Below are 25,189 nucleotides of genomic sequence, written 5' to 3'. Positions count from 1 at the left end.
CAAAAAAACTTTTGTTTGTTTCTTCTGTCAAGGAGATTTAATTGAGTGAAAAAACAGAGCTTACAGAACTTACGAGATTCTGGTGAAGTGGTTACATTTGTTTAACCCTCTGAACAGTTCTCTTAAAAACTTATCAAACCATTTATCAAAGCCAGAAACTGCAAAAATAGAAAGAATGATCATATTTTCAACTTTTCAGTGGTCCTTGAACTAATCGTGTGTGATGTGGAGTTCTATTACCCAACCTAAGTGAAAATCATGACATTTCATTAAAATCACTTTATTGTCTGTCTTATGTCTCCTTTAAAAGTTTGGCAAAAATAAACAGTTTTAAGTAGCCAGGTTCTGTAAAAATCAAAAATTTTATTCTCCTTCCCGTAACCGAGAAACCACGAGTGTATCAGCTGTGACCAACAGTCATGTGGCAAAAATTTTAGGTTGAACTGCAGGCTGTGTTTACTATTTAAACTATTTATATAAATAATGCATTTAACATTATTTTTTCCTCCATAGGCATGTGGATAAATGTTGTACCTTTTCTTAAAAAAAATTGTAAATATTCAAAGAAATTTAACTTAATTTTAAAAAAGTATTTTTCTTTTTTATGATTTATAACTATATTATAATTTTGAGTTCTCCCTACTTCTAGTAATGGTTTGTGCTGTTTCCATAGAAATGAAAGACGGTGAAAAATTAACCCATGGCAAGTATGAATGAGGATTTTTTTTTCCTCCCCTGTGGGGTTTTTCTTCCCTTAACCTTTAGAGAAAACCCAACTCTCCAGCTTATACATGATTTAAAAAACCAAGTTATGGCCAAGGGAGTCTAAAAGAAATAAGCAGCAATTTAATATGACATGTAAATAAAGCCTTATATGTTCCATAATGACGCGTTGTCTGACCATCTCTGATTAGTAAATGTGTTTTAATCCATGAAACTTCACAGGTTGTGCAGAATTGTTCTCTGTTTGATCAGTAAATTGTCCTTGACACGTAAAATGTGTGGAATAACTGCTTTCTGTGATATTGTAAATTTGAAATTCATCATTAGAGACCAGTCAGATCCGGCACTTTATCCTATCCTGCACGACAGATGGTGATTCAGCCAATGCAAAGATATACTGCACTTTGCAGCATAACAAAGTAGGTTTAGACTGGACCATCAGGAGCTGTGAGCTGCCAGTATCACACTGTAGCGGAGTGTGGTTTGGCAGGAGCGAGTTACAGATGGGGCTGCAATTTAGTCTCCATTTAAAGGTGCAGTATGTCGCCTAAAAATCTTCGCTCTGCCACATGAACGTCCTCCGTCAAGGCAAAATGGGTTTTTATATCACTTACCTTAAAGACACAGTGAGATAGTTTTGACTCCCATTTGGGGAAATATCATCTAAAGAAAATGAACAGTAATCAGGGGGTTTGTTTGAGCTATACTTCCTGAAGTTTTCACGACAACTGCAACACACCAGCACCAAACTGCAAATACCACAATGTAATGTGGGAAAAATCCCCCCTGTGGTGACTCCTGCTGTGGTTCCCTGCTGGGACGTGATCTGATCAAGTGCAATGTGAAATACGTCCACAAATTGTCATAACTAATCGAACGCTGGCCGTTTCCTCTGAAGCTTGTTACACACACACTTCTACTCACATGAATAAAACTTTACAGCTATGACTGACATGCTGTTTAAGGGGCCAAGGGTGCATAAAGAAGCTGGAGGAGGTTTGGTGAGTCATAACACAGCAGGAGAATTGATTCATTATCAGTTAATTTATCCCCAGGAGCATTTTGTGTTTTACAAAGCGCAGCACGGATTTCAAACAGATTAGCTCTGTGGCCCTGAACTGCATTTGACATCACCTGGTCAGGCCTCATAGTTTTTACTGATCCAAATTTATGTTCCAATCTCAGCGGCAGTTAATCATCGTGTTATCAGTGACATTTTCGGATAATTCAATTCCGCCTCTTAGATTTTAATGGCTCAAATAAAGCCGATACTCAAAGCGTTTACCATAAAAAACATTTTAAAAAGTTGGAGTGCTTGTTAAATTTATTAGTTTCAAGGCTATTAAGTTGGTTGTGTTCCCCACTTAAGGTTGAGTCTCTTTTGATATGTAGATAGAAATTAAAGGAGAGATAAACAGTGAGTGGATCATTTCTCAGTTGCAGTTTTTGTCTGCAGGCAGCAAATTGTGTTGACTAGTCATCATCATTGCTCTGGTGACTTAATCCACAGAGCTGTTTTTCTGGCCGCTGGTAGTGGAGCATGCACAAGAGACTGTTGTATTTCTGGAGTCTTGCATCAGAGGAAACACACAAACTCGTGATTTCTCAAGCAAAGTCTCAACCACTGTGGTGCAAAACACCAAGGGGGAAAAAAATCTTTTTAAAATGTCTCTAATTACCAACACTTGTGCTCGTGTTTGGTCACTTTCGGCGTCTGAGTTATGCAGCAGCTGAGAAGCATGTGAAGGATGATTCTGTTTTATTACAACTTATTTTGGGTTGTATTTTGAAAGCTTTGGCCATCAGTCTAATTAGTTATATGTAATGTGCATTTAATTATGTTAGCAATGATCTGACTTTCAGTTTAATATTGTGCTGAAATTGCCTTTAAAGGAAAAAATGGAAGCATAGTAGATGGTCTACAGCATATATTACAGAATATATGCATATGTGCTATGTATGTTCAAGGACCTCATTTGATTTGCACAAATTAGTGACATTCTAAGCACAGCAAAGCCTCTTAGGAGGAGGTTTTAAGTTGGAGATACAACATATGTCTTAGACATCTAATCCTGCCTCCTACAAATGATGAATTCGTAATACGCTACTGAAATTCCTGCTTTTTTATCAACATACCGAGGAAAGATTTTTAATGAATGCATTGGAAATGTCACACACAATCACATTCCACAGTTTGACGTGGGATAGATCGCCTGCGGTGATGTTTATATGGAACATACGTGCAGAATTTTACTGTGTTTTTCATTTGTTTTTCTCACAATATCACTTCTTGCAATACAATATTCACAAGTAAAGCATGATTAATGTTTGTTATCTTTAAGGTTTCAGGGTTAGCGCAAGACCTGGTGTAGTTATACCTATCGAGTACCAAAAATGTCCATAAGGGTGACTTCAGGAGACACTGACAAACAACCTGTGCTGCTGTCCGGAGAACCTGTTACAAGTGTTTTCATGTGGCTAAACTGTTGGCTTATTTTCACCATCTCTGACCTCATGCCATCATAACTGGTGTAAATGACGGCCGAGACAACTGAGCTGCAACATGAAGAGTTGCTGTTTACAGTGCATTCTGGCGTCTCTGTGTGCTGCTCACTTAATAGCAGACTTCAGGAGAGATAGCACAGTAGCCATTAAAGTTTAATGCCCTTATTTGGTCCCTGTGAATAGTAAATGTGGCAGGCAGTAGATCTACCTCGCTCACCTCCCATGGCTCATTACTAGTAAATCAACCTGCAAGCGCCATGCGGGCTCCCCGTTGTAAATCTGAGATGGATGCCGGCTGCTAGTGACCTTTAGTTGGTTTTGCATTAAGTTTTTTCCTACATTAAACCACTATTAGAGCCATTCTCGTGGAAGAGAGCTAGTATAGCATCAGAGTGGGAGGTGGAAGCTGGCTGCCTGAAGTAGGTTACAGTCTGCAGCAATACAACAACCATTTGTTGTACTCCCTGTAGTACACATTGTCTGATGATTGTGACAAGTTGCAACACTTGGGGAAAGTATTTCAGGTAAACAGGTTTTTCTTGTGTCTCTGTGCACACTAAAGACTCCTCTTAACGCTTATGAGGGAGCGGAGAAGAGAGGAAAGTATGCTTGATTTACATATGCTTTGCTGTTTTGAGTTTCTCTGGCAGTGTAGAAACAGCAGTAAGCCTATCACAAGGTCCTCTGAGGACTTAGATATGTTCCTTCATGTGGATAGTGTTTACCCTGCCAAACAACACCTGAGGCTCCAAGATCTGCTGTTTATCCCCGTGGGGGTGGCGCTCTGATACAGTACGGTTACAGTCCTTCATATACACCGCGGGGAGGATTGTGTGCATTTGAGGACAGATTCTATACCGCCACACTTCCTAACAAATTCAGCAACTATTTCTGTTTTCTTTCTCTCCCTCTGTGACTTGCAGATAAGAAAGTGGCTATAGCGACGGTATTAACAGTGTTTCCAGAAACTGCCATTGTTTCCAGAGCCCATGTTGAGGGGAGATTAAAAATAATAAGTGGTGGTGCCATTAGAAATGGCGGCAGGCAACAAAACATTCATTCCAGTTTGTTGTTGAACTTCTACCCTGCCACATTGCGGGACTGATAAAAGTTGTGCTGCAGGCAACCCCCCGTCTCTGTTTATTCATTCATGCTTACTTGGCTCTAAAGGACAAGACTGGTTTTTAAAAGGCAAACATATGGACTTATTGAAACGTTGGTTTTCCAGTTATAGTCAGTGATATTTAGCAGAGATATGTGCGCTTGTATTGACCCCCACCCTCTTAGTAACTATTAAAATTCGGTCAAATATTACATTCTTGTATGGCATGTACATATTACAGTGATAGCGGGGATGGACTTAATTCTCAAAATAACCAGAGGGCCTTTGGAGAGGAGCTGCTCATTTCCAGGTGACAGTAATGCATGATTCTGTCAGTTGTAGCTGTCAGCTGATGTCTGTGCCTAAAGTCTTCCAGTTGGTTTAAAACTTGCTGACTTTTGTTTCAGATCATTTCAGAATAAAATGCATGTAAAATGATCCTAAATATGCATGTGATTGCAACATACATGATGAGGCTGAAGCAAACTTAAACATCCTAGGTAAAACAAGCTAATGATCCATGTAAACTGCAAAAACAATATAGTCAAGGGCTATAAGTATCGTTATGATAAAGAAAAATGTAAGATCTGATTGTTATTTCTTTCTACTGTAACTAAATTTGGTTGTTTAGTTTACAAATTTATTCATTATTGCTCCTTTTTGCAAACATTTCTCTTTTAACATGACAAGAGAAAAGGGTTTTTGGATGACAAACTGATGTGTTGCTGTTTTGCAAAGAGGATTTAGCTGCTGTTGCTGGCCAGAGCCACTAGCAAAAACTGAAAAGGAGAGTTGCAGTAAGTGTTATTTGTTTTTCCTGTAAAAGATCTTTCACTGGTAGCTTCACTTTGTTTGACTTTTTCAAGAAATTAGTAGCATCATATTGCTCACAAATGTGTGGCTGCAATGATAACAACAAGGCTCACCAAATTCGGCAGCATAAAGAGAGATTTACACACCTGGAAAGGTTTGTTTTGGCATTTCATTCTTGCCAGTGGCAGGTTATTAAGTTCTTACAGTGCAGGAGACTGGAGTTCAAGCCCCTGCATCACAGTGCAATGATGAAGGATGGAAATGGAAACACTCACACATTCATCATAACACTGATTTATTGAGGAATAACCTCTGCGGTCAGCTGGTCAATAACTCACTATTCCACAGGGTCATGCAGTTTCTGGTGGCTGCATTTAATTATTCCTACCAAGAGAAGGAGAAATGAACAATGAATGAAAAAGCTGGCAGACGTGATTTAAAAAAAAAAAAGTCATAGTGTTCCTACATTCAGTGTTGTTGATTTTCTTTTACTGTGGAGCTAATCTTGGTTTTTATTTTGAAATATTTGCAAGCGATGCTTATATTTTGGGTTAGAAGCCCAGGCAATACATCAAAAGATCTTTGTGAATTGATCTTTCAAAAGGAAGTGCAAAGTTCAGCTGGAGGTGCAATAATTCACACTATTGCATACTGAACTTATCTAATTGATCCCCCAGCTCTGCTCCCTCGCACTGAACAGGCTTATTTTCTGAATGCACATGAAATCTCAGTTTTTCTCTGGAGTCAACATAACTAAATGTGCTGCTAAATCTGTGGGACTTCAAAGCTGTTTTTCTCTGCTCTCTTGCCAGGGTCATCGCAGATAGCCAACTCCTATCTGCCTCCCCAGGCAAGACTTAAAGCTTTGACTATTGGTTTGTGGTTAGAGTTCAAACTTGGCTTCAACATTCAGCCGACCGACAGCAGCAGCAGAAGCAGAAGCAACAACTAGAAACACATGAGAGCCGAGGCACAGAGAAAAATATGAAAAAGATATATATTGGCAAAACTGCCCTGAAAACCCAGAGAAATGGTTGCAAACATCAGAAGAGAAGGTAAGATGAGTCAGTCTGGGGAGTGTTTTAAACTCCAAACATCACCCTCATTATTGGTGAATCCATTTCATTGATTTTAAGTAATGGAAATGGATTCTCATTGGGAAGTCATGACCATTAAAAAGCCTTAAAAACACGGTGTTGCGTCTTTTCCTTCCCATCATTCATCTTCACATCTTTTCATGTGTCAGCTGATATCTACCTCCAAGTTAATTTCACCAGTCTTGTACATCTGGATGCTGCCACAAAAAATTTAATGCCCTTAAAGAAAAACAATTGTCGTGTGCTCAGATTTAATTAAACTGCCGTTACTTAGTGATAAGAGCCCAGAGCTATTTTCACATGTGCTTACGATACCTCTCTGGGGTGTTGCTATGTGATTTTACAACATCAGTTAAAGCTGTCAGACAGCAAAGAGGTTGTAAAGATATTGTTTTCGTGTAATATCAGGAAAAGCGAATGAGGCTGCACCTGCAAGCCTCACCATCCACCAGACTGCCAAATATGCGTTGGTTTGTCTGGGCTCTTTACAGTGTTGCGACAGTGCTGCACTGCAGAACATAAGGACATTAAGGACAGACCCTTGCCTCGTCCATGTATTGACACAGCACAGTCTATAAGTCCTTCTGTGGACACCATTCTCTCCTCCTTTAGAGCCAGCTTCGTAATTGAGGCTGTGGGCTGAGGTGAACTTGGAAGGTGCTCTCATTGCGCCTGCTGGTTGGCTGCGCTGAGCCCATCGAACCTCTCCGTGAGCCAAGTATCCATCAGTCTGGCAAAATGCTAAATCCCCCTAGAGCGTACACTGTCCCTGCTCCCAATCTCTAGCCTTTCATTACCACATCCATTCCCTCAGTCAGCCCTGTCGGTGTGTCTTCATCCCCCATGAAACTGCATCAAACATGCAACTAAAATATTGCTCCCTGTCTGGGTTGTTGTTGTTGTTGATGGTGGCGGTGTTGAAACGGTGCTACTCTGGCTACTCGCTCTTTTTTCTTTTCTGTCTCTTTCACCTTCTTTCTAAAGCTCACTCGCACACAAAGATGAGATCCATTCTATATTTCCAGCCCTTCTTCGATGAATCACCCGTGGTCTGTGTCTGGGGGGCAAAAATCCTTTCCTATTCTTTCAGAGATTCGATAGAGGGGTTGTGTAATGAAATTCACCATTACACCGATGGGAGCTCCTTTCCCAGCTCTGCTCCTTCCCTGTGAATGGGAAATAATTAGTATTCCTCCTCCATCCATCTCCTCCTCCCCATTGGCCTCTGTGCCTTCCCCCTGCCTGAGACCTCGCTCACTGCAAACTGAATTACACTCCAGCTACACTTCATCCCTTTCCCTCCCTCTCACACAAACACATAGACACATTCTTTTTACCCTTTTTCTGCTTGTCTTCTGTCTCGGCTTTCTCCCTCCCTTCTTGGCTCTATGACTCTGACAAACTTTGACAGCAATGAAAGTACAGCGCTGTTGTGAGTGTGTCTTCTCAAATCCTGTTCTCCAAACTCTCCCCGCTACCTGTTCAGCTCATTCCACGACCACAAGGATGACCTCCGTAAGCGCCTGTCGTACACCACCCACAAACTAGAGATGGTGGAAACAGAGTTCGACTCCACTCGGCAGTACCTCGAGACAGAGCTGCGGCGCGCCCAGGAGGAACTGGAGAAATTTACAGAAAAGCTACGCAGGTGTGTGTGCTGAGGTGCATGACTCCGTGGGCTGGCTGCCTTTATATGTATGCATGCAGTGTCAAGATTATCGGATGTGTCACTCTCCCCAGCAGAAAGAAACCCACCAAAGGCACAATGTGATGTCAAGGAAATGTCACTTTCTCACTTCTGTACACCTGGTCAGTCTCTTCCTGTTGTGATATTTGAATTGCCAGCTCCAGAAAGTTACAAAAACTGTTCATTGTCTGGGTTTAGTTTGAGAGGAGAAGGTAAAATGCTGCAGAACTTTAATAGAGTGATATTGCTTTAGCAAACTTTTAGAGGACAATTTGAAAGGAAATTCATCCAGAAAGTTTTTTATTATTCCTTTTGACATCAACACAAAAGATTCCTTACTGAAAGTAACCATAATGGTTTGAAATGCTTCTTTTTTTAAAAAAAATTGGTTTCAGTCTCATTTTTGGCACAAATAAAGTCTGACTCAGAGGATGTAAACTTCCTGCCATGCATTTCACTTTCTCTTTCCTTTTTGCTACCTGCATATAAGTGCTTTCAAAGTCTAAGAGAAACAACAGCAACATCCAAGCAGCAATACACATGCTGAAAAAGAATAGCTTTGAAGAAGATTTGCATCATTCGATAAGAAAGACCTGCTCCTGCTTGATTGTTTAAGCAATTTAGTGAATTAATTATGTTCTTCCTGCGTGCCAAAAATCCCACCAAAACAATTCATAAGTCACCACTTGGCAGGGACATTGTTGCTGCATCCTGGGCTTAGCACCACTTGTGCGAAGATAGAAAACACCAGAGCATTTTCCCCCTCTGGCAGAGCGATGATGATGAGGTGCAGTCAGACCATTCTCCAGCACTGAGGAGAAAGGTCTGCAATACTGCAAAATAGATGGTCAGTGAATATATTTTGTCATAATTTTTGCCACTGAAATTAACACTATTTAGGTGAAGCATATTGACTATTTGAGCCCTGTCGAAGTTCATTCATTCATCAATTCATATACTGTAGGAATGGATCTTATCTGTATGATTTTCCACTTTACTTTTTCTATCTTATTCCTTCTACTTTATTCCTTCCTCGGCTTGTTGTAGCTCAATACTCCAACCAATGAAGTCGACACCGACATCAAAAAAATGCAATATTCGGTTAAGGATGTATTTTGCCCTGAAGCACGTGATTTTTACACATTTTAACAGACCTGGAATCAGCTTTAGCCTGTTAACCATAACCATGTGTTGAAGTAGCTTAACCATAATCACACACAGATTTATTTTCCTTACATGGATATTTCTAGGATTTGCAGTCCTGTTTGGGGAAGCCAAGCAGCCTCTATGTACAAGTAAAAGCTTCACACAAAAGTTACTATACAAGATAAAAGTCACTTATTCACAAAACTTGTATGAAATATGAAAAAGTAAGCGAGTTGGTATACTGGAAGTTCTGCTGCTTTCAAATACACATCAGACTTGTCACAGGTCTGATACAAAGCATCCAAGCCTTTACTTTATTACTCCATAATCACAACAAACCATGTTGGTATTAAAAAGTAATGCTCTAGCCTCCCCTAAGTACCCTTGTTTTGCTGCACAGGATGAAGTGAGTCATGGCCTTATGCCAGGAATGTGTTCAATCTTACTTCAGGGCAATATACTATCGAAATATAAACAGTGTTTTTGGCACAATCTTTGACAACTTTGGAATATGTCTTCATTTATTATTTAAGGCAAGAAAGCTATAGCCCAGCAGCAAATATTAGTAGCCTTCAAGCAATGATTTTTAATTTATAAGCAACCTAAAATTATTTGCAAATACTGCAAAGCTTTTAGTCAGACAAAATTAAACAATCTCTATGGCTGAAGTACAAATAAATATGATAAATATGCCACATGGATACATGGAGATTTGGAGGGAAAGACAATATGGCTGCCTGGTGGACATGGGTCCCTGGGTGGGGTATTTCCTGTCAAACCGTGCATAAGTCCCATTTCTTTTTGATACGACTGGCAGAGCCTAGCACTTCCCATATTTTTAACCATCTGACTGATTGGTATAGTTCGCTGCAGACAGAACTTGTTGCATGGCGGGAAAATGAAGCCAAAATTTTCCTCTAACGGGGCTCAGTGTTGCCTATAATAGCAGGTTTTACTCCAGTTATTTGTTCTCCATCACTAGAGTGAAATACTCTCTTCATGTGCCTCTCAGTCATTTTCATTTAAATTCCTTCTTCAGCATCAGAAAATCTCCTTAAGACGTTTGTTTTATGGTTTGTCTTCGCTCACTGTCTCCGCTGTCCACACTCTCCATGCCTGTCTTGGTTAATGGAGCCACAAATGCTAGTTTATCAACACTCTCTTCGGCCTGAGAGCTAATGCGTAAATGTAATACTGAGCTGAAAGGTGACATGATAAAACACGAGGCACAAGTTAACAAATAGACAGCCATAGTCCTGTTTCATTCGGCTCACTGATGCACTGGAAGACTACCAAAGTGCAAAAGTGACGACAGAATTTAAAAGGAGAGAGGGGAAAAGTAGGAAGTGATGAAAAAGGCAGCACAAAAACTAATTTAAAGAGAAAAAATAAAGTAAGGGAACCCAAAATGTAAATCCTTGGTTAGCCTTGAGCTACAAAGCAATGACCATGTTTACTGATTTCACATCCTAAAATATTTATGGTTTTTAAAACTTTTTTCTGATCATATTTTACCTCAAAGTATCTCCTGTTGTACTTATCGTCAACCCTTTGTTTTTGCTGTGTTTTAGCTCAGTGCATTTATATCCACCGTGATCTTCAAGTCTGAGTCAGAACCTAAAATATCCCACAAATCCCCTCTGAGATTCTCCGTCAGTGCCCTGATCCAGTAAATTATTTATTTCCAGGTCTAAATTTATGTAGAGATCGCCGGTGCTTAGGTTTATGAACAGTAAAACGCTCTTTAGTCGTCATAAGTTGCGATTTGCATTTTTAACAGGGCACAACTCTCCTCTGTTCCTTTCAGGATCCAAAATAGCTATGCAGCGCTTCAGAGGATCAACCAGGATTTGGAGGACAAGATGCACAGAACGGTAAGAATCCCAAGCCGTAGTGTTACTGAATCAGAAGCCAAAATGTTATACGAAGCACAAACAAAACCAAAATCATGTCTTGCACAAAGCCATTTGTGGTATGTTGACATCAAAGTTTCTGGACTCAGTTGTGGTCATTTTTAACAATGCTGGAGTCACGTCATACATTTCTCACAGTTTCCGTAAGGACTTCAAATCTCGCCTTTTTAACAACCTTTACTCACCCCAGTACCAAGAATAGTTTTAAAACAGCATAATGCACATAATCCCAATAAATTCTTTGCTTTACTAAGCATTTAATCAACATATAAAACATAAACAGGAGTCTAAACATGCAGGTTTAATTAATGAGCATCAACTTTTAAGTGTTTTTCTCTATAATACTGTAGGTATAGTGGCAGAAAGTAACTGAATATACTTCCTCAAGTGCTGTGCTTGAATTGAAAAATTATACTTTAGCTGCATTTTTCCATTTTATACTATTTTGTACTTCTGTAAAACACGGTACGAGACTAAACTAAACGTGGGTGTATGAAGCACGTTAACGTATTTTAAACCAGCTACACCAAAAGAATTCCACCATCATATTAATGCCTCAGTATTATAATCCAATTATATGATATATAATGATATAATGTTAAAAGGAGCCATTCTAATGCAGAATGAGAGCTTTTTACTTCTGATAACTTTGTACATTTTGCAGATAATACTTTTGCTGATACCACATTTACTTGCAACGGACAATTTTCCTTTTACCGCCGTTTCTACTGTGACTTAAGTAAAGGATGTGCAAATTTCTCTTATCTAGAAGTTTAAATGGGCTTGTCCAACCCTCAGGCCTCTCATTGTGTGACTACATTTTCAGCCTGTCTCTCATTTCACATTTCCTGACCACTGTTTGTATTAATATTAGCAAGAAGTGCCGAATCTTAATAGCGTCTGTAAGTACTGCAGAGTTCCCACTAAGACTCTCATTAAAGATGTATGAAGGTGGTGGGGATTTGTGAACCACATACTTGTACCGACTTGCACACACATAGAGCTAAACAGCTTTTGACCCAAAGCCTGACCTGGAATCATTTATTCGAGAACATGAAGTCCCATAGTTACCAGTAAATTATTGCTTTCGTATTGGTAAGTTTGCTTTTGTATGAAATTCTTTTTTCCCCTCAGCGGTTTTACAAAGATGGCAGAGAAAAAGTTGTTGTCTTGGCACTGGCTGTTTCCTGAGCTTTGCACTTTGTGCTCTGTGCAATCTATTATCTTTTCAGCTAAATCCAAGTATTTAAAGGTTGTCTGAACACCACAGCAGGTTACATTTAAGAAAAAATGAACTTGAAAAGAAAATAAATGACATAGAGTTAAAGCGGTAGAGCTGCTGGAAGCATATTTAGCTGTGCACAGACAGGATTTTTAGTTTAATTTTTTCCTCTGTGTAGCCCATCATAGAAACAAAGGAGTCTCCTGGATAATATAAGATATGCTATTCTAGGTTTGTGCTTATAAATTACATTTATTCCTCATTAATTTTCTAAGAAACTGTGTTTTCATTACAGTGAATGGCTATAAATGCTACACCCAAGGGCCTCAACTACTGTTGCTATGGAGAAGAAAGCACAAATAAGAGCAAATTCAAAATTCTTCATCAACAGCAAAGATTTTGATTCTCCAAAATTGACTCATATTGTCACATTTCTGCAAAGTTCAAGGTTTAGCAACCTAACATAGTTTAAACTTTAACTCAAATCATGAAATCAGTGATTCTAACACAAGACAAAACATCTTTACTTCATTGACATTTACCCCAAACCAGAATCTGTCCCTATTTTTAACCCGCACATGGCATTAAGGATGCAAACTCCTAAATCAAAGTCATGTGTGGAAGTAATTTCTAGGAGACAGGGCTGCATTTTCTAACACAGCTGCTCATCTTTCTTTCAACCAGGGAAGTGTCTGTAAAGTGTTTCAACTGACTGTCAACTAAAATGGTATATGCAAATGTAATTATACCCAAAAAATACGCCTCCCACTTTGCAGCTTTTCTTGCTCTGTTCATATACATTAAAAATGTAGACAGAAAAAAGCATGTCGAGTGAGTGTAATGTAATTTAATCTACACCCACGTTCTCAAACATCAATCAATGACTCTATTAAGTGTGTGGAGCCATGCTGAGAAGATTTGGCCTCAGCTGAAAGCGAGGGTAACTCAAAAAACTACCAGAGTTTAAAGCTGTGAGGCAGAAGGAGAGACAAAATATTGATAAATATACAGTATGAACTTCCAGTCCTCAAATACAGTGATCACAATAAATGATATAATAGCAAATCATGGTCTAATACAAGCAGGTAATTTATGAGTAACGGCGGCATTGACACTCTGTTCTTTCTTTCTCTCTGTCTCAGAAATGAGAAACCTACTTTAATCGATTTGAACACACCTGTTCAGCAGCAGAACTGCTCTCATCTCTCTCAAAGCAATTACATGATCAAAGACAGGGAGCGCAATCAATGTCTAAAGTAATTGGTCTTAGCTGCCATGCAACCCTGTTAGAAAACTATTATAGCTAACTGCTGTTCTGGTCACCTCAGCAGCAGCTGTCCAATCACATCAGGTTGAGAGGTTTCCCGAGCGTTTTTCCCATCCGAAGCCGCAGCTTTAGGATTTATCAGCCTGAATCAGTGCAGAAGATGAGCTGGCTCTACAGTGAGACCCATCCTCATGACTTACAGTATCTTGATTAACCTGGATTGTAATCTCATCACAAGTTTGATCCACAGGGCTTGTAATCGCAGCACATGTGCTGATGGAAGAAAACTATGTGAAGTTATTACAGCCAGAATAGTGACACATGGTGAGCTGAATATGGAGGCAAAAGTTCATTCTTGTAGTCAGCTGATTGTCATCATGCAGCCTCACTTTCTCACAAGAGAGCAGAGCGTTACAGGTTTATACAATCACAACCTTAGAGTTAAATGGGTAACAGTTTTAGTGCTCTTGATTCCCAGTTGTCATGGATGTGTAGATTTCAAAATTTCAGAGAATTTTTTCACACATTTTGGCTTGAATGCTCATTGTGGTTCATTCTGGACTTTGGAAAACAAAAAAGTCTCACCTATATAGCTAAACTTCATTTAGAAAATTTTGAAAGAAATTCAATCTTATGCTGAAACAACAACAAACAAATGCACCTATAAAGCTGTAGAAAAGGCTTTTAGTTTGAAAGAGTCACAAAGTCTGTAATAGGAAATAAGAGGGAAGAATGGAGGTATAAATTAGTGACCATTCAGCAGCTGGTAACAGCTGATTTGTTCAGACTCTCTGTGGTTCAGTGGTTGACCACAGAAACTAAGTTACAAACATGATGTTGGGCCCTTATTGGTCATTTAATTCCAACTCTGGACTTTCTGTTCATTTTAGTGTCTTTCTGATGTTATTGTCAGGCAATGCATTTGACTTCTTGGCACTTATCAGGAGATTATTATTATTTCCTCCATGGCAATAAAACACATCAGACAAGCCCTTGGTAATTCTTTTTGGATAATCAGGCTTTCTTCAACATTTAAAAACTAACCAAAGGAGTATTTCCACGCAAAGTACATGCACTTGTAGTCCTGGGAATTTTATTCAAATAACTTAAAGGTTCCTTCAGACCATTTTTTAACGCATTGCTTTACACTATTGTCATTAATTTACTATAGTAAGTAAATGTTTCAACTCCATGCTGATATGAAAACGCGTCTCCAAAAAACTATGTTCCTAAACAGCTAAACTTCATTTGATAAAATTTTTTGAATGAAATGTATTCTTGTTCTGACACAAATGCACCTTTTAAGTAGCAGGCAAGGCTTTTAGTTTGAAAGACCCACAAAATCTGCAATAGGAGACATGAGAGGAGAATGAAGGTATAAATTAGCAACAAGTGACTAGGATCCCATCTCATTTGGGACTATTTTCCTTTAGTGTTACTATCACTTGTTTACTTTCAGTTTCCACACTGTGTGGTCAATTTTACAAAATATACATGGTAAAATGGAAAAAAAATCCCACTTTGACAACAATAACTACTTGTTAGAGGCGTGGCTAAGCTTAAGCCTCAGAACTACATGTTTAGGTTTAGGACAAAATCATGGTTTGGGTTGAAATACAACTTTCACAGCATGTTTAAAGCTTCTCCTCTATTTTCTCAGTTGCAAGGCTGATGAGTCTCGTCCCACCTAATAGAAGATTGGTTGGCTGAAAAGGAGTGACAGTAAAGCAAAAAAACTGGCAAAGATATGTTCTTTTGAAATGTTTTAGTGATATGTCATGAACAAAAGTAATCTGGGGGAAAATATGTGTCCTTTAAAATGTCATTAAGAAAGCAGTTTAGCTAGATAGGAAGGTCATTTTTTTGGAAACTGGGTTGAAATGTGTTGAAGCAAAATGAACAAAAACAAACTTCAGCTGGATATTTTAAAAATGGTGCCTAAATTAAAATGCAGCAAGTACTTAACCAATTAGAAACATTCAGTGTTGCAAGCCTCATCCTAAAACCTCGTTTACCTTTGAAAAGCACCCAGAGCTGGGACTTTTTGAGGGGAAAAGTGGTTTCCCCAGAAATTCACTTAAACACTGGCCCCTGTGGTGGTAACACACTGAGCTCCTCCAAAAGTTCCTGGTCTCTGGAGAAGCTCCCACAGTGGAAAAGGCATTTAACTGTAAAAGATGAAGACACACTTACTCGCCTAATTAGGTCTACCAAAAAAAACGATAAGCGATATTCTTTTTTATGTCAAATCTTAATATTATTCCCTGTTTATCAAGAGCAATTTCCAGAAAAAAAATCATCTCGAATTCAAGCCTATATGATATTTTCCAATGCCATCTGGATGCGTAGAAAGAGCCAAACATGGCATCTGCTATTACAACTTGTATGCTGCTCCACTGAACGGCTGTATTTTGATTTGTGGCAGATAATGGAGATTTTCTGGATGGATTTTTCTGTGAACTCATGCATGGTGGTGGACCAGTGAGATGTGAAAACTGTAATACATCAGCACAGACATAAAATACAGTACTGCATGTTCAGAAGACAGCCATTTACAACAGCATCTGACTTGCAGTATTTGCAAGCTATTATTTGTGATGTTCCACTGTAATCCTCATTGCTTTGTCATGTCATGAATAGAATGAAAGCCTAAAATGTCCTCCCATTGTGCATCATTCTTCTCACACAGTACACACACATCAGCGTATTCTAGTCATGCGAAAATGATTTTGAAAACTCGTGGCTTTTCAAAGGGATTGTCTTTCTAGCAGAGAGCCTTGGTGTAGTAAATCAGTCTTCATGGCAGGAGACAGTATGGGATTTTTCTTTTTTTTTTCCAAGGCAGGCCTCATTGGGATTGCCATTTCTTTTGATGTCATGTCATGCAATGGCATTTCAAGGGGGGAATGTGTTCCTTTGTAGAAGACAGCCCAGGCAGGCAGACACTAACAAAGGCAGCTCCAATCAAATCAGACATGTAATTAAAAGTTCTGAGAGGCCCTGAACTGGCAAGGTCAACTGAAAAACAGTGAAGAATAAAAGTAACTGAAAAAGCAAAGCACGAGATTAACACCTGGAAGAACTGACAAGATCCACATTGTGATGGCAAGATGGAGCAGTTTTGATCTGTGGTAAAACACTGCTGCAGGTGAAGCTGTTTGTATTATCCAACTTTACCTGGAAAAAAAAACTGGGAAAAAAAAGGATCTTGTTGAATTATAGCTTTCCCTGTGCCAGCGTTGGACTAGTTATAGCTTGGTGCCTTTGAGACTGTTTGGTAAGAGTTCAAATTAATCTCTGAGCCTCTTCTGAGACGGTGCAAGCAGAAAGTACATATTTGCATACAATTGTTAGTCAGGTAAGCTTTTTGTTTGTGGTGCCCAGAATATATCATGAAGACTGCTGTAGAATGGCTGAAACCTCAAATATTCAGGCCAAACACAGACTGTACAAACAATAATCAATTACTAGTAATGTAAACTACAAATACTACTATTTGTAACTGTATCACATAACCAGGTGTGCTCATATTATTTATATATTGTATTTTTTACACAAATCCTGCGGTGTTGGAAGATCCAGTGCTATAGTGCACAGATTGTTCAGGAGCTGTCCATGGTGCTGAATCTTCACAAGTGTGTCATTTAAGTAACAGCCGCCCTGGAAGTGTCAGGAAATCAAGGTTTTACTCAGTAGCTGCCCTCCTAATACCAATAATGTCCACTTCATCAGGTCAGAAAGTGGTTCCACTAAACACAGTCCTGATGTGAATTACTGAAAGAAACGGTCAGTGTTTATTATGTCCACATTCTATGCTTAATCAAAAGTCACAACACTAAGTGTGTGTGTGTGTGTGTGTGTGTGTGTGTGAGTGTATTTGTGTAAAGTAGAAAACAGCAGCAACTAATACAACAAAAAGTAATACAATAACAACACAAGAAAAGCCAAGGCTACTGAGTCGTTATATGATTTCCGACTGTTGTCATAGTTACAGTTGCACTGTGATGCTATCTCACAATGATACAGAAATCTTTAACAAATCCATGGATCCAGACTATAAGCCGCATCACTGCCAAAATTTAATCAGGTGGTCCTTACATCATTTCTGACCTTCCCTGAAAATTTCATCCAAATCCATTAGTTCGTTTTTGAGTAATCTTTTATGTATATGTCAAGACAAATCAATCCAGGGGTGAATATTGACAATCTACCTGTCAGTTTACTATTTCACAATTTCAATTAAATTTGCTTTGGCATCAATATTAGGTTAACAATATTGCCAAAGCATAAGAAATGGTGCAATACCAAAAAAAAGACCTGTATGTATTTGATGTATTAAGATGTACAATTACATTTATTTGATTTGTATATTGTTTAGAAATTTTAAATTATTCCCAAATTTATCAGCTGCAACATTAAAGTGTCATACACATGACTTAATCACTAACATAATATTCATGATACTGAACTGAATCATGCGGCTTAATGAGCACTTTAAGGAGTATGTTTTGAAGCTAATACTTTTGTACTTTTACTCAGATGAAACTGAGTAAATGTACTTCTTCCACCAGTGCTCACTTGTTTGCTGGGTTCTATGACTTCATAAGGAGAACAAGTTTCTTCTGCTCATATTAGTGCTCTCAGTTTGTTACTCCATGTAGCACTTCAGCCTCCATCTCTCCTCCATCTGTAGCACATTGTAGCTTGTCAAGTGTTGACTTTTAAATCATTCTCCTTGTCAAAGAAAATGCTCTGCTACATATCCGAACTGATTCCACTCAAGACAGAGGAGTTATTACAGATCTGCTGCATGAAATGTGACTAGGTGTTGAATTTAAAACATCAGTTGTTAATTGATAGTTAGCTATATATTGGCTCAGATAGATGCACTGCAGTTATATTTATATCCGTGTATATGTATCAATCTAGAAATTCAAGAAACATATGATTTGGCAATCTCATCTATCTGACAAATTGCTGCCTGGTACATTTATTGTTTACAAAAAATCTCAATTTAAGAGAACCTTGGATGATAAAACTGTATTTTTGTTATATGTTGCGTTGGAAAGAAATAATATTGACATGAATTCTCTGGTTTTATCAGCTTGGTGTAATAAATTGTGTCACACTTTACTAAAGATTTCTCTATTTGGCATATATAAGCAGAACACAAACATTTCATAATGGTTTATCACACATTATAATGCAGTCGTATGTAAATATAAATAGATTTTTTAGGTGCTTATTGCATTTCTCATTCATTATCTGTTTATAAATCAAACCCTATTTAAAAGTGCTGACAGGAATTATAAGTAATCAGTGGTATCTGCTTACAAATACCATTTATTGAATGTTTATGTAATCTTTAAAAGTACAATAAATAATGTCTCAATTGAAGATTCAATCATCAGAATAATCAGCAATCTCCCCAAATGGCTGTTTGGTTTAGCTTTGTTCATGATTCCCAGTATGTTCCTATTAAGTGATATTAATCTATCATCTGTCATAGCCATTCAGAATTATCTGTGGATTTATTTATGAAACACATGCTGGCTCAGTCCAGTCTTTGTGCCGGTGATTGATTTGCTTTTAGCCAATGCTTTAAAAACAAAAAAAGCAGTATGATCAATTTTATTTGACTCACGATCAATAGATTTTAACTGTGTAATTTATCTTTCACAGGAATAATAGAGCAGTAATTGTTTGGCCATTTGACATCTAAATCTGAAACATGGACAATATGGGATTAATAGACTAGAGGAGACTTATGAGAATATAAACAGTTAATGATAGTAAATATATTCTGGTCCTTCATGTTTGGTGTTGGCAGTAGTCATAGAAACCTGATTCAGAGAAACGTTTTGTCGTCAAAAGATTCCCAAAAGAATGAGCAAATAATGACTTCTTTATCTATATTTACCACTGTGAAAGGTGTTAGATGAATAATAGCTCTGGTGGTGAGTGAGACACGTGTGATGAAGCCTGTTGTGTCCGTGTGTTAAAGTGTTACTCTGGATGAACGTGCGTTACTCTACGCTCTCCTGTGAGCAGTACCGAGGCCTGTCTGCAGTGCACTAATTAGTGTCATTAACACCACCGTCGTTAATCATAACTCCTCAATGAAAAGTGCAAATTACACATAGGGGAGTAGCATTGTAAACCCGGCAGAGGTGATGCATATAATTATGTACAACTGATTGCGGAGCAGAAAACGGACAGTGACTGAATATTAAGGCAAAAAATCAGACTCGGTAGTGAAATAAATAGTAAACCCAGTGCTTAAAAATACAGTGTTTTCAATTCCTTTACAGTCCTATAAATTTAAAGTTTACTGTACATTTATCAAAACTTGTGTTCCTGCATTACAGTCGCAAACTGGTTTCCATTCATTCACTGTAAAGACAAAGTTCGTCCGAGATCATCTCAGTGACTACACAACAGAGATGGCAAATTTTACCATTGTTACCCTCTGAATCTAAAGCAGCGTGTGGGCATTTCCTGCTCCTGTCACATTTATACTAACTGTGGGCTCATTTTTTACTGCAACATAAAATCCTCTATAGAAACAGCACAACTATAGCTTGAAGCAGAGAGAGCTCAAAAATGTCTTCTGTGCAGTATAACAAAGATAGAACTCCAGAAATCATAAAGACACAAAACAGAATTCCTATAATCACTTGGTTTCAAAAATGTAAAAACCTGCAATTAACATGTACAACATATTTCAAAGTGCCTACAGGTGTTTCCAAAACTGGGGGAAAAAATGGTGACATGTTAAAGATATTTTACTGCATACATTTTTAATTTGTTTTCATACTTGTCTCCTAACTGCTATGTTAAAACACTTCCTGCAGCTCAGCCCAGTTCATCCAAAAAGTCCCTGAATATTTATCACAGTTGTCGGTCACACGAGTCAGTCATAATTTCCACTGGGGAAAAAAGGTGATCTTTTTGTTTGTCTTTTTCAGAATCTGGTTAGAGCAGTTTATTTTTGGCAAATTTAAATTGCACAATAATGTGATTTTGATGAAATATCAGGGTTTTAAGCTTCCCAACAGAATGCTTAGTCATAGATGAGTAGTCCAAAGACAGAAAGTTTTGGAAAATGAAAGATACAACAGGTGTCTGGCTGTGATGAATAGCAGAATTTTGGGGGTTTTTTTTGTTTGTTTTTTTTAGCGATGAGGAGCCTTTCAAACCTGGTGGTGGGTTTTGAGATTCACATGGTTAATGTGTATTCTTGTTCAGCTATGAGGATTGTGATATTGCAGTTAAGTCATTAAAAAAAAGTTTCAATTTTGTAATTTAACAGAATAGTTCTTACTGGTAACAAACACAATGGAAAAAACAAAGCACTGTGTGTCTAGCTAAAGCCAAATATAGTTTATTCCACTGTTCCAAATTCAAAACAAATCAATGAGTGACATTTGTACATTTTTGGTGTGTCCATCAGTTCACTTTTGACTTCTAGGTTTGATCTTCCAAAAGTTTATAGCTCATTAACACCCTTTGCAGGACCAGCAATATCTGGAACAATATCAGAACTTTACCAAATGTACTGCAAGCCAGCTAAAAATGTACCCAGTGCTTTATAAAAGAGTCACTCGCGATGTGAGGTATGTGTGTTTGTAAACCACCAGAGAGGCTCTAGTTGTAAGGTTCATTTTGATCTCAATCAGGAACAAACAGAGGCTTATTTAATGCTGTAACTATTGTTAGTTTCACATGAAAAATTGATCTGGACATCAATCGATTTGGCAGATTTTCTCCCACCTTTATTGCATTCATTGAGCGATTTCTTGGGTCTCCTTGTTTCAGGAAAACTGTTACGCACAAGATTTAGAATCTGCTTTTTCACCAACCCGCGGTTTTCTTTGGTGTCTTGATTAGAAAATCTACTTTAATGAGGTTAGAAATCTACTTTGTTTCTTTTCTTTTCCCCCCCCTTTAAATAAGACTGTATTTAAAATGGAGTCGACTTTTCTGCTCTCCTCGGTGAACCGCAGTCCTCGGTAATTGCATCTCGCGGGACTTAGGCTTCATTTGTTGCCCAGTGAAAAGACAGAATCTCCAACAGAATAAGTAAAACAAACTGGGGTGTCTCAGAAAAACTGACATTTTTTTCTTCATTTTATACACTGTGCACTCAATTCCTACTGATCAGTAATTGAAACAAGCTCTGCAAGTTCTATTTCTGTTGTTTCATGCCATTAGATATCTGCATTATAGAGTAGATAACTCTTTGTTAGCTGAGTTGGGATTGAAATGTGAGCCCAAATGTCATGGTCACCTAGTTGCTGAGTAATTAGAAGAAACTGGCATAAATTAAAAACAAAAAGAGAGTCTGTTATTTTCTGAACTGCCATGTGGTTGGAAAAAATACCCCTTTTCTTCCACTGGGTCAATCTCCTTAAGTTATGATTGTCTGAATTTGCATATTAATTTGCTTTGATGCTATTATCTTATATGTGTGGCACCACCTGATAAGAATGTCTTGGTGACAGCATGTGTGTCCAACACAGTGTGACTGGAGGAGATAGTAAAAAAATCAGTCTGTGATTCTTCCGCTGGCCATACCACCATAATTAAAATGACACCTCCTCTCTCTCCCTCTCTCCAAAATACTATACAAGATCATGTTCATCATAATAAGCCTATTACGATTGCCCTCTGTTCCCTTCCGTCTATAGGTGGACTTTTGTACAGAATTGTCCGGTAATCGTGTACAATATGATAGAAGAGCCGATGTATTAATTAATTAATACATGAAACTTATAGTCGGCAGCTATAGTGAAGAAGAAAAAAAGATTAACTCTGGCTCAAAGTCAGAGATTATTTTTGAAAATGTGCAGCACTATTTTCACACTTATGTGGCACACTTAGAGCCATGCAAGCTGGCAGTACACCAGTTACTTTGAGTCTGAAATACATTTAACACGAGATTTTAGAAGACTCTGAAAGAAATATGATGCCTCTGTGGTATTACATCAACAAAAATGTCCTCTATCTAATATTAAAGCTGCAGTATTTATTTATTTATTTATTTTATACCTTTTACAGCTTTTATCACAACTTTTGGTCTTATTTTCTGTATTTTCAAAGCAAATTCAAGGATTTAGTCCATCAGACAGGTTTTTAAGCCACTTTTATCAATATTTTCATTTTAACATTGGATCAAATAAGTATGTCTAATGTGAAGGGGGTTATTCAAGTAATGAACTCACACAGAATTATGAAAAGACCATACAGTTGTCCTCAGTTGCTCAAGGAGCGTTTTAGTGTCTCTGGCTCATTGTTCTGTTTTTTTGGCCTCCGACCTCGCTGTTTTTGATTCATGCAATCCCCTCTCACTGCTCTATTCATCATAATTTCCAGATGCAGCAGGCAGCTGTTTTCAATGAAAAGGCCTCTGATAAAGCCATTATACTCTACCTGCCCAGCACTCAGTGGTACATGGCAGTTAGCAACTAGCAGGTGAAGAAAGTGGCACATTTAGCAGCTAAACACATATTTCCCTAAGGAGTTGGTGGGGACTTTGACCAGGTAGGCACAAACACAACTCCAAATGAATGCCAATGCTGCTGTGTGTGTGCTGAATGAGAAACTGTATGCTAACATGCGTTTACAGCTTGTTGTGTAGACCGAAAGCAATACAAAAAATACCATAAAAATCAGCTTTGTATTCACACTGTGGTGCTGCTAAAACCTGTTGCAACACCAAAGACAGCAGGTGAATCTTCAAATATGCAAAACTGGTAAAAACTGATCAGTCCTGCAAGTTTTTGTGCATGCTGTCTGAGCTGGCCTCCAGACAAATACATACTTTTCTATTCCATTTATCATTTTAGCTCTAATGCAAGCAAACAATTACCTTACAGGTTTGAAACTTTAAACTCACTCTAGCATGAGAAAAAAAAGTGGAAACCGCACCATTTTATAGAGCATTAACATATGAGTGAGAGGTTGTCTTTGAGCCAATGAAACATCGAGTTAACAAAGAAAGAGCAGCGACAAATTACATATTTGAGCTGTAAAAAGCCCTAATGTGGTCATCCGCATAGTCAGCAACGCAAAATAGGAGTAGAAACCCAGAGTAATGAGCTGGAGAAAGAGCGGCAGGGAGCTCCGTGTCTCGACAGCTGATTAATGAGACCGTAACAGAATTGGATTTGAATATCAATGCTGGCCTATTCCTTAAACTGACATTAATTGCCACCTATTAGATTGGCTCGGCACCCCTGTATTTCAAAACAATCACTGCCATTGAGAGATTAGAGGAGAGAAGGGTTGGAGGCCAAGTGAGTGTATTGTTTGTCAGCTGGTGGTGTGTGGCAGGTTCCACTATTATCACTGCGTGTGTGAGCGTAACAGAGAAGGAGAATAAGTACAGAGAACATCATTTCTTCATCAGCAGAACTCTGTACTGGCCCCTACAGGTTGCAATGTTGATTATACGTCTGTTACGCACCCGTCTAGGGGGAAGGTGCGTAGCATAATGTTTGTTTTAAAAATAAAAAAAAATAAGGTGGAATATTTTCCCAGTCCCCAAAAAAACAATGAACAATTTTTAGAAAAATTATGTGAGATTAGGATAGAAAGAATTTCATATCAAGACATGATGGTGCTTATGTCTGAAGAATATGCTACATTGTACAAAAAAAAGTAAGTGTTAAGCACACGTATGATTTCAAAATTAAAGCATGCTACGATATGGATGATGGTTGATCAACAACAGGGAATCATTATGGCTATGCCTAATGGAAATAGTAAACCTTACTTGCACTGATGAAACGCAAACTCTGGCCTCCTGCATGCAATCTACATGTGCTACATCCCCACATGTAATATGACCTGTACACCTTTACCTTCGCTACACAAATGCCATGCTACTTTATGTGACAACAATTTTTTAAAAAAAGGTTGTCCTAAGGATAGTGGCCAATTAAGTTATTAAAATGAGAGCATTAATGTGTACAGCTGGTTCTGTGACAGAATCTGTTAGACTATAAGATATATATTTTGGAAAGTTGACATCTTGAACTTTAAGTGGTGCAAGAAAGTTCCATAATGTGACTACATTAGAGTTTATTTTATTTATTTTAATGTTTATTTGGCAGGGACAATACACACAACATTGCCACAGGAAAGGGAAAATGCGATGCATATAAGACGTCTAGCTTCAGCTAATTTGCAGTCTTTGTCCCTGGTCAGGTGTTTAAAATACAATGAAATACATTAAATACAATTAAAAGTTAGGTTGGAATAGTTCATCCACAGGGGAGTATGAATGTGCTCAAGTAAAAACTCTTCGCTACATCAAATGAGAAGTCAACAAAACCAAAATCTTTAGAAATAATCCATGAATATCTCTGTTAAATTGCAGTGCAAACTGGCCAAAAGCGATGAATGTGAGCAAACAGAAAGACAGACCTGACAACAGGCAGACATCACCATCGCCAAACATGACTGTTAGAGGGGCTAAAATGTTACACCAGCAGAGTTATTTTGAATTTCTTTGACAGTAGTCACTGAAAATATTTCATTTGTCTTTCTCGCTCTCTCATCCTTTATTTTTCCCACTTTTTTTCTCTCTCTCTCTCCCCTCTTTCTCTTTCTCCCAGAGTAATTGATATGAGTTCTGGCAAGTGTAATCTTCTTTTAATTAAGACCTGCTGCTGGCACCAGCTTCAGACCGATAGTGACTTACGGCTCTC

At 38.2% G+C, this 25,189-nt stretch overlaps 1 protein-coding gene across 1 annotated transcript in view; it reads left to right on the top strand.

The window, feature by feature from the left end:
• Window positions 1-25,189, top strand: part of LOC111586266 (uncharacterized) — a 53,553-nt gene that overhangs the window by 15,631 nt on the left and 12,733 nt on the right. Inside the window, exons 3-4 of the mRNA XM_035941765.2 lie at window positions 7,727-7,888; window positions 10,881-10,947. Coding sequence (XP_035797658.2) covers window positions 7,727-7,888; window positions 10,881-10,947 — 229 coding nt within the window. The remainder of the gene's footprint in view (window positions 1-7,726; window positions 7,889-10,880; window positions 10,948-25,189) is intronic.

This window comes from Amphiprion ocellaris, chromosome 20, assembly GCF_022539595.1.
Source record: "Amphiprion ocellaris isolate individual 3 ecotype Okinawa chromosome 20, ASM2253959v1, whole genome shotgun sequence".
NCBI classification, from domain to species: domain Eukaryota; kingdom Metazoa; phylum Chordata; class Actinopteri; family Pomacentridae; genus Amphiprion; species Amphiprion ocellaris.
This window is presented reverse-complemented; position numbering and strand designations above follow the sequence as displayed.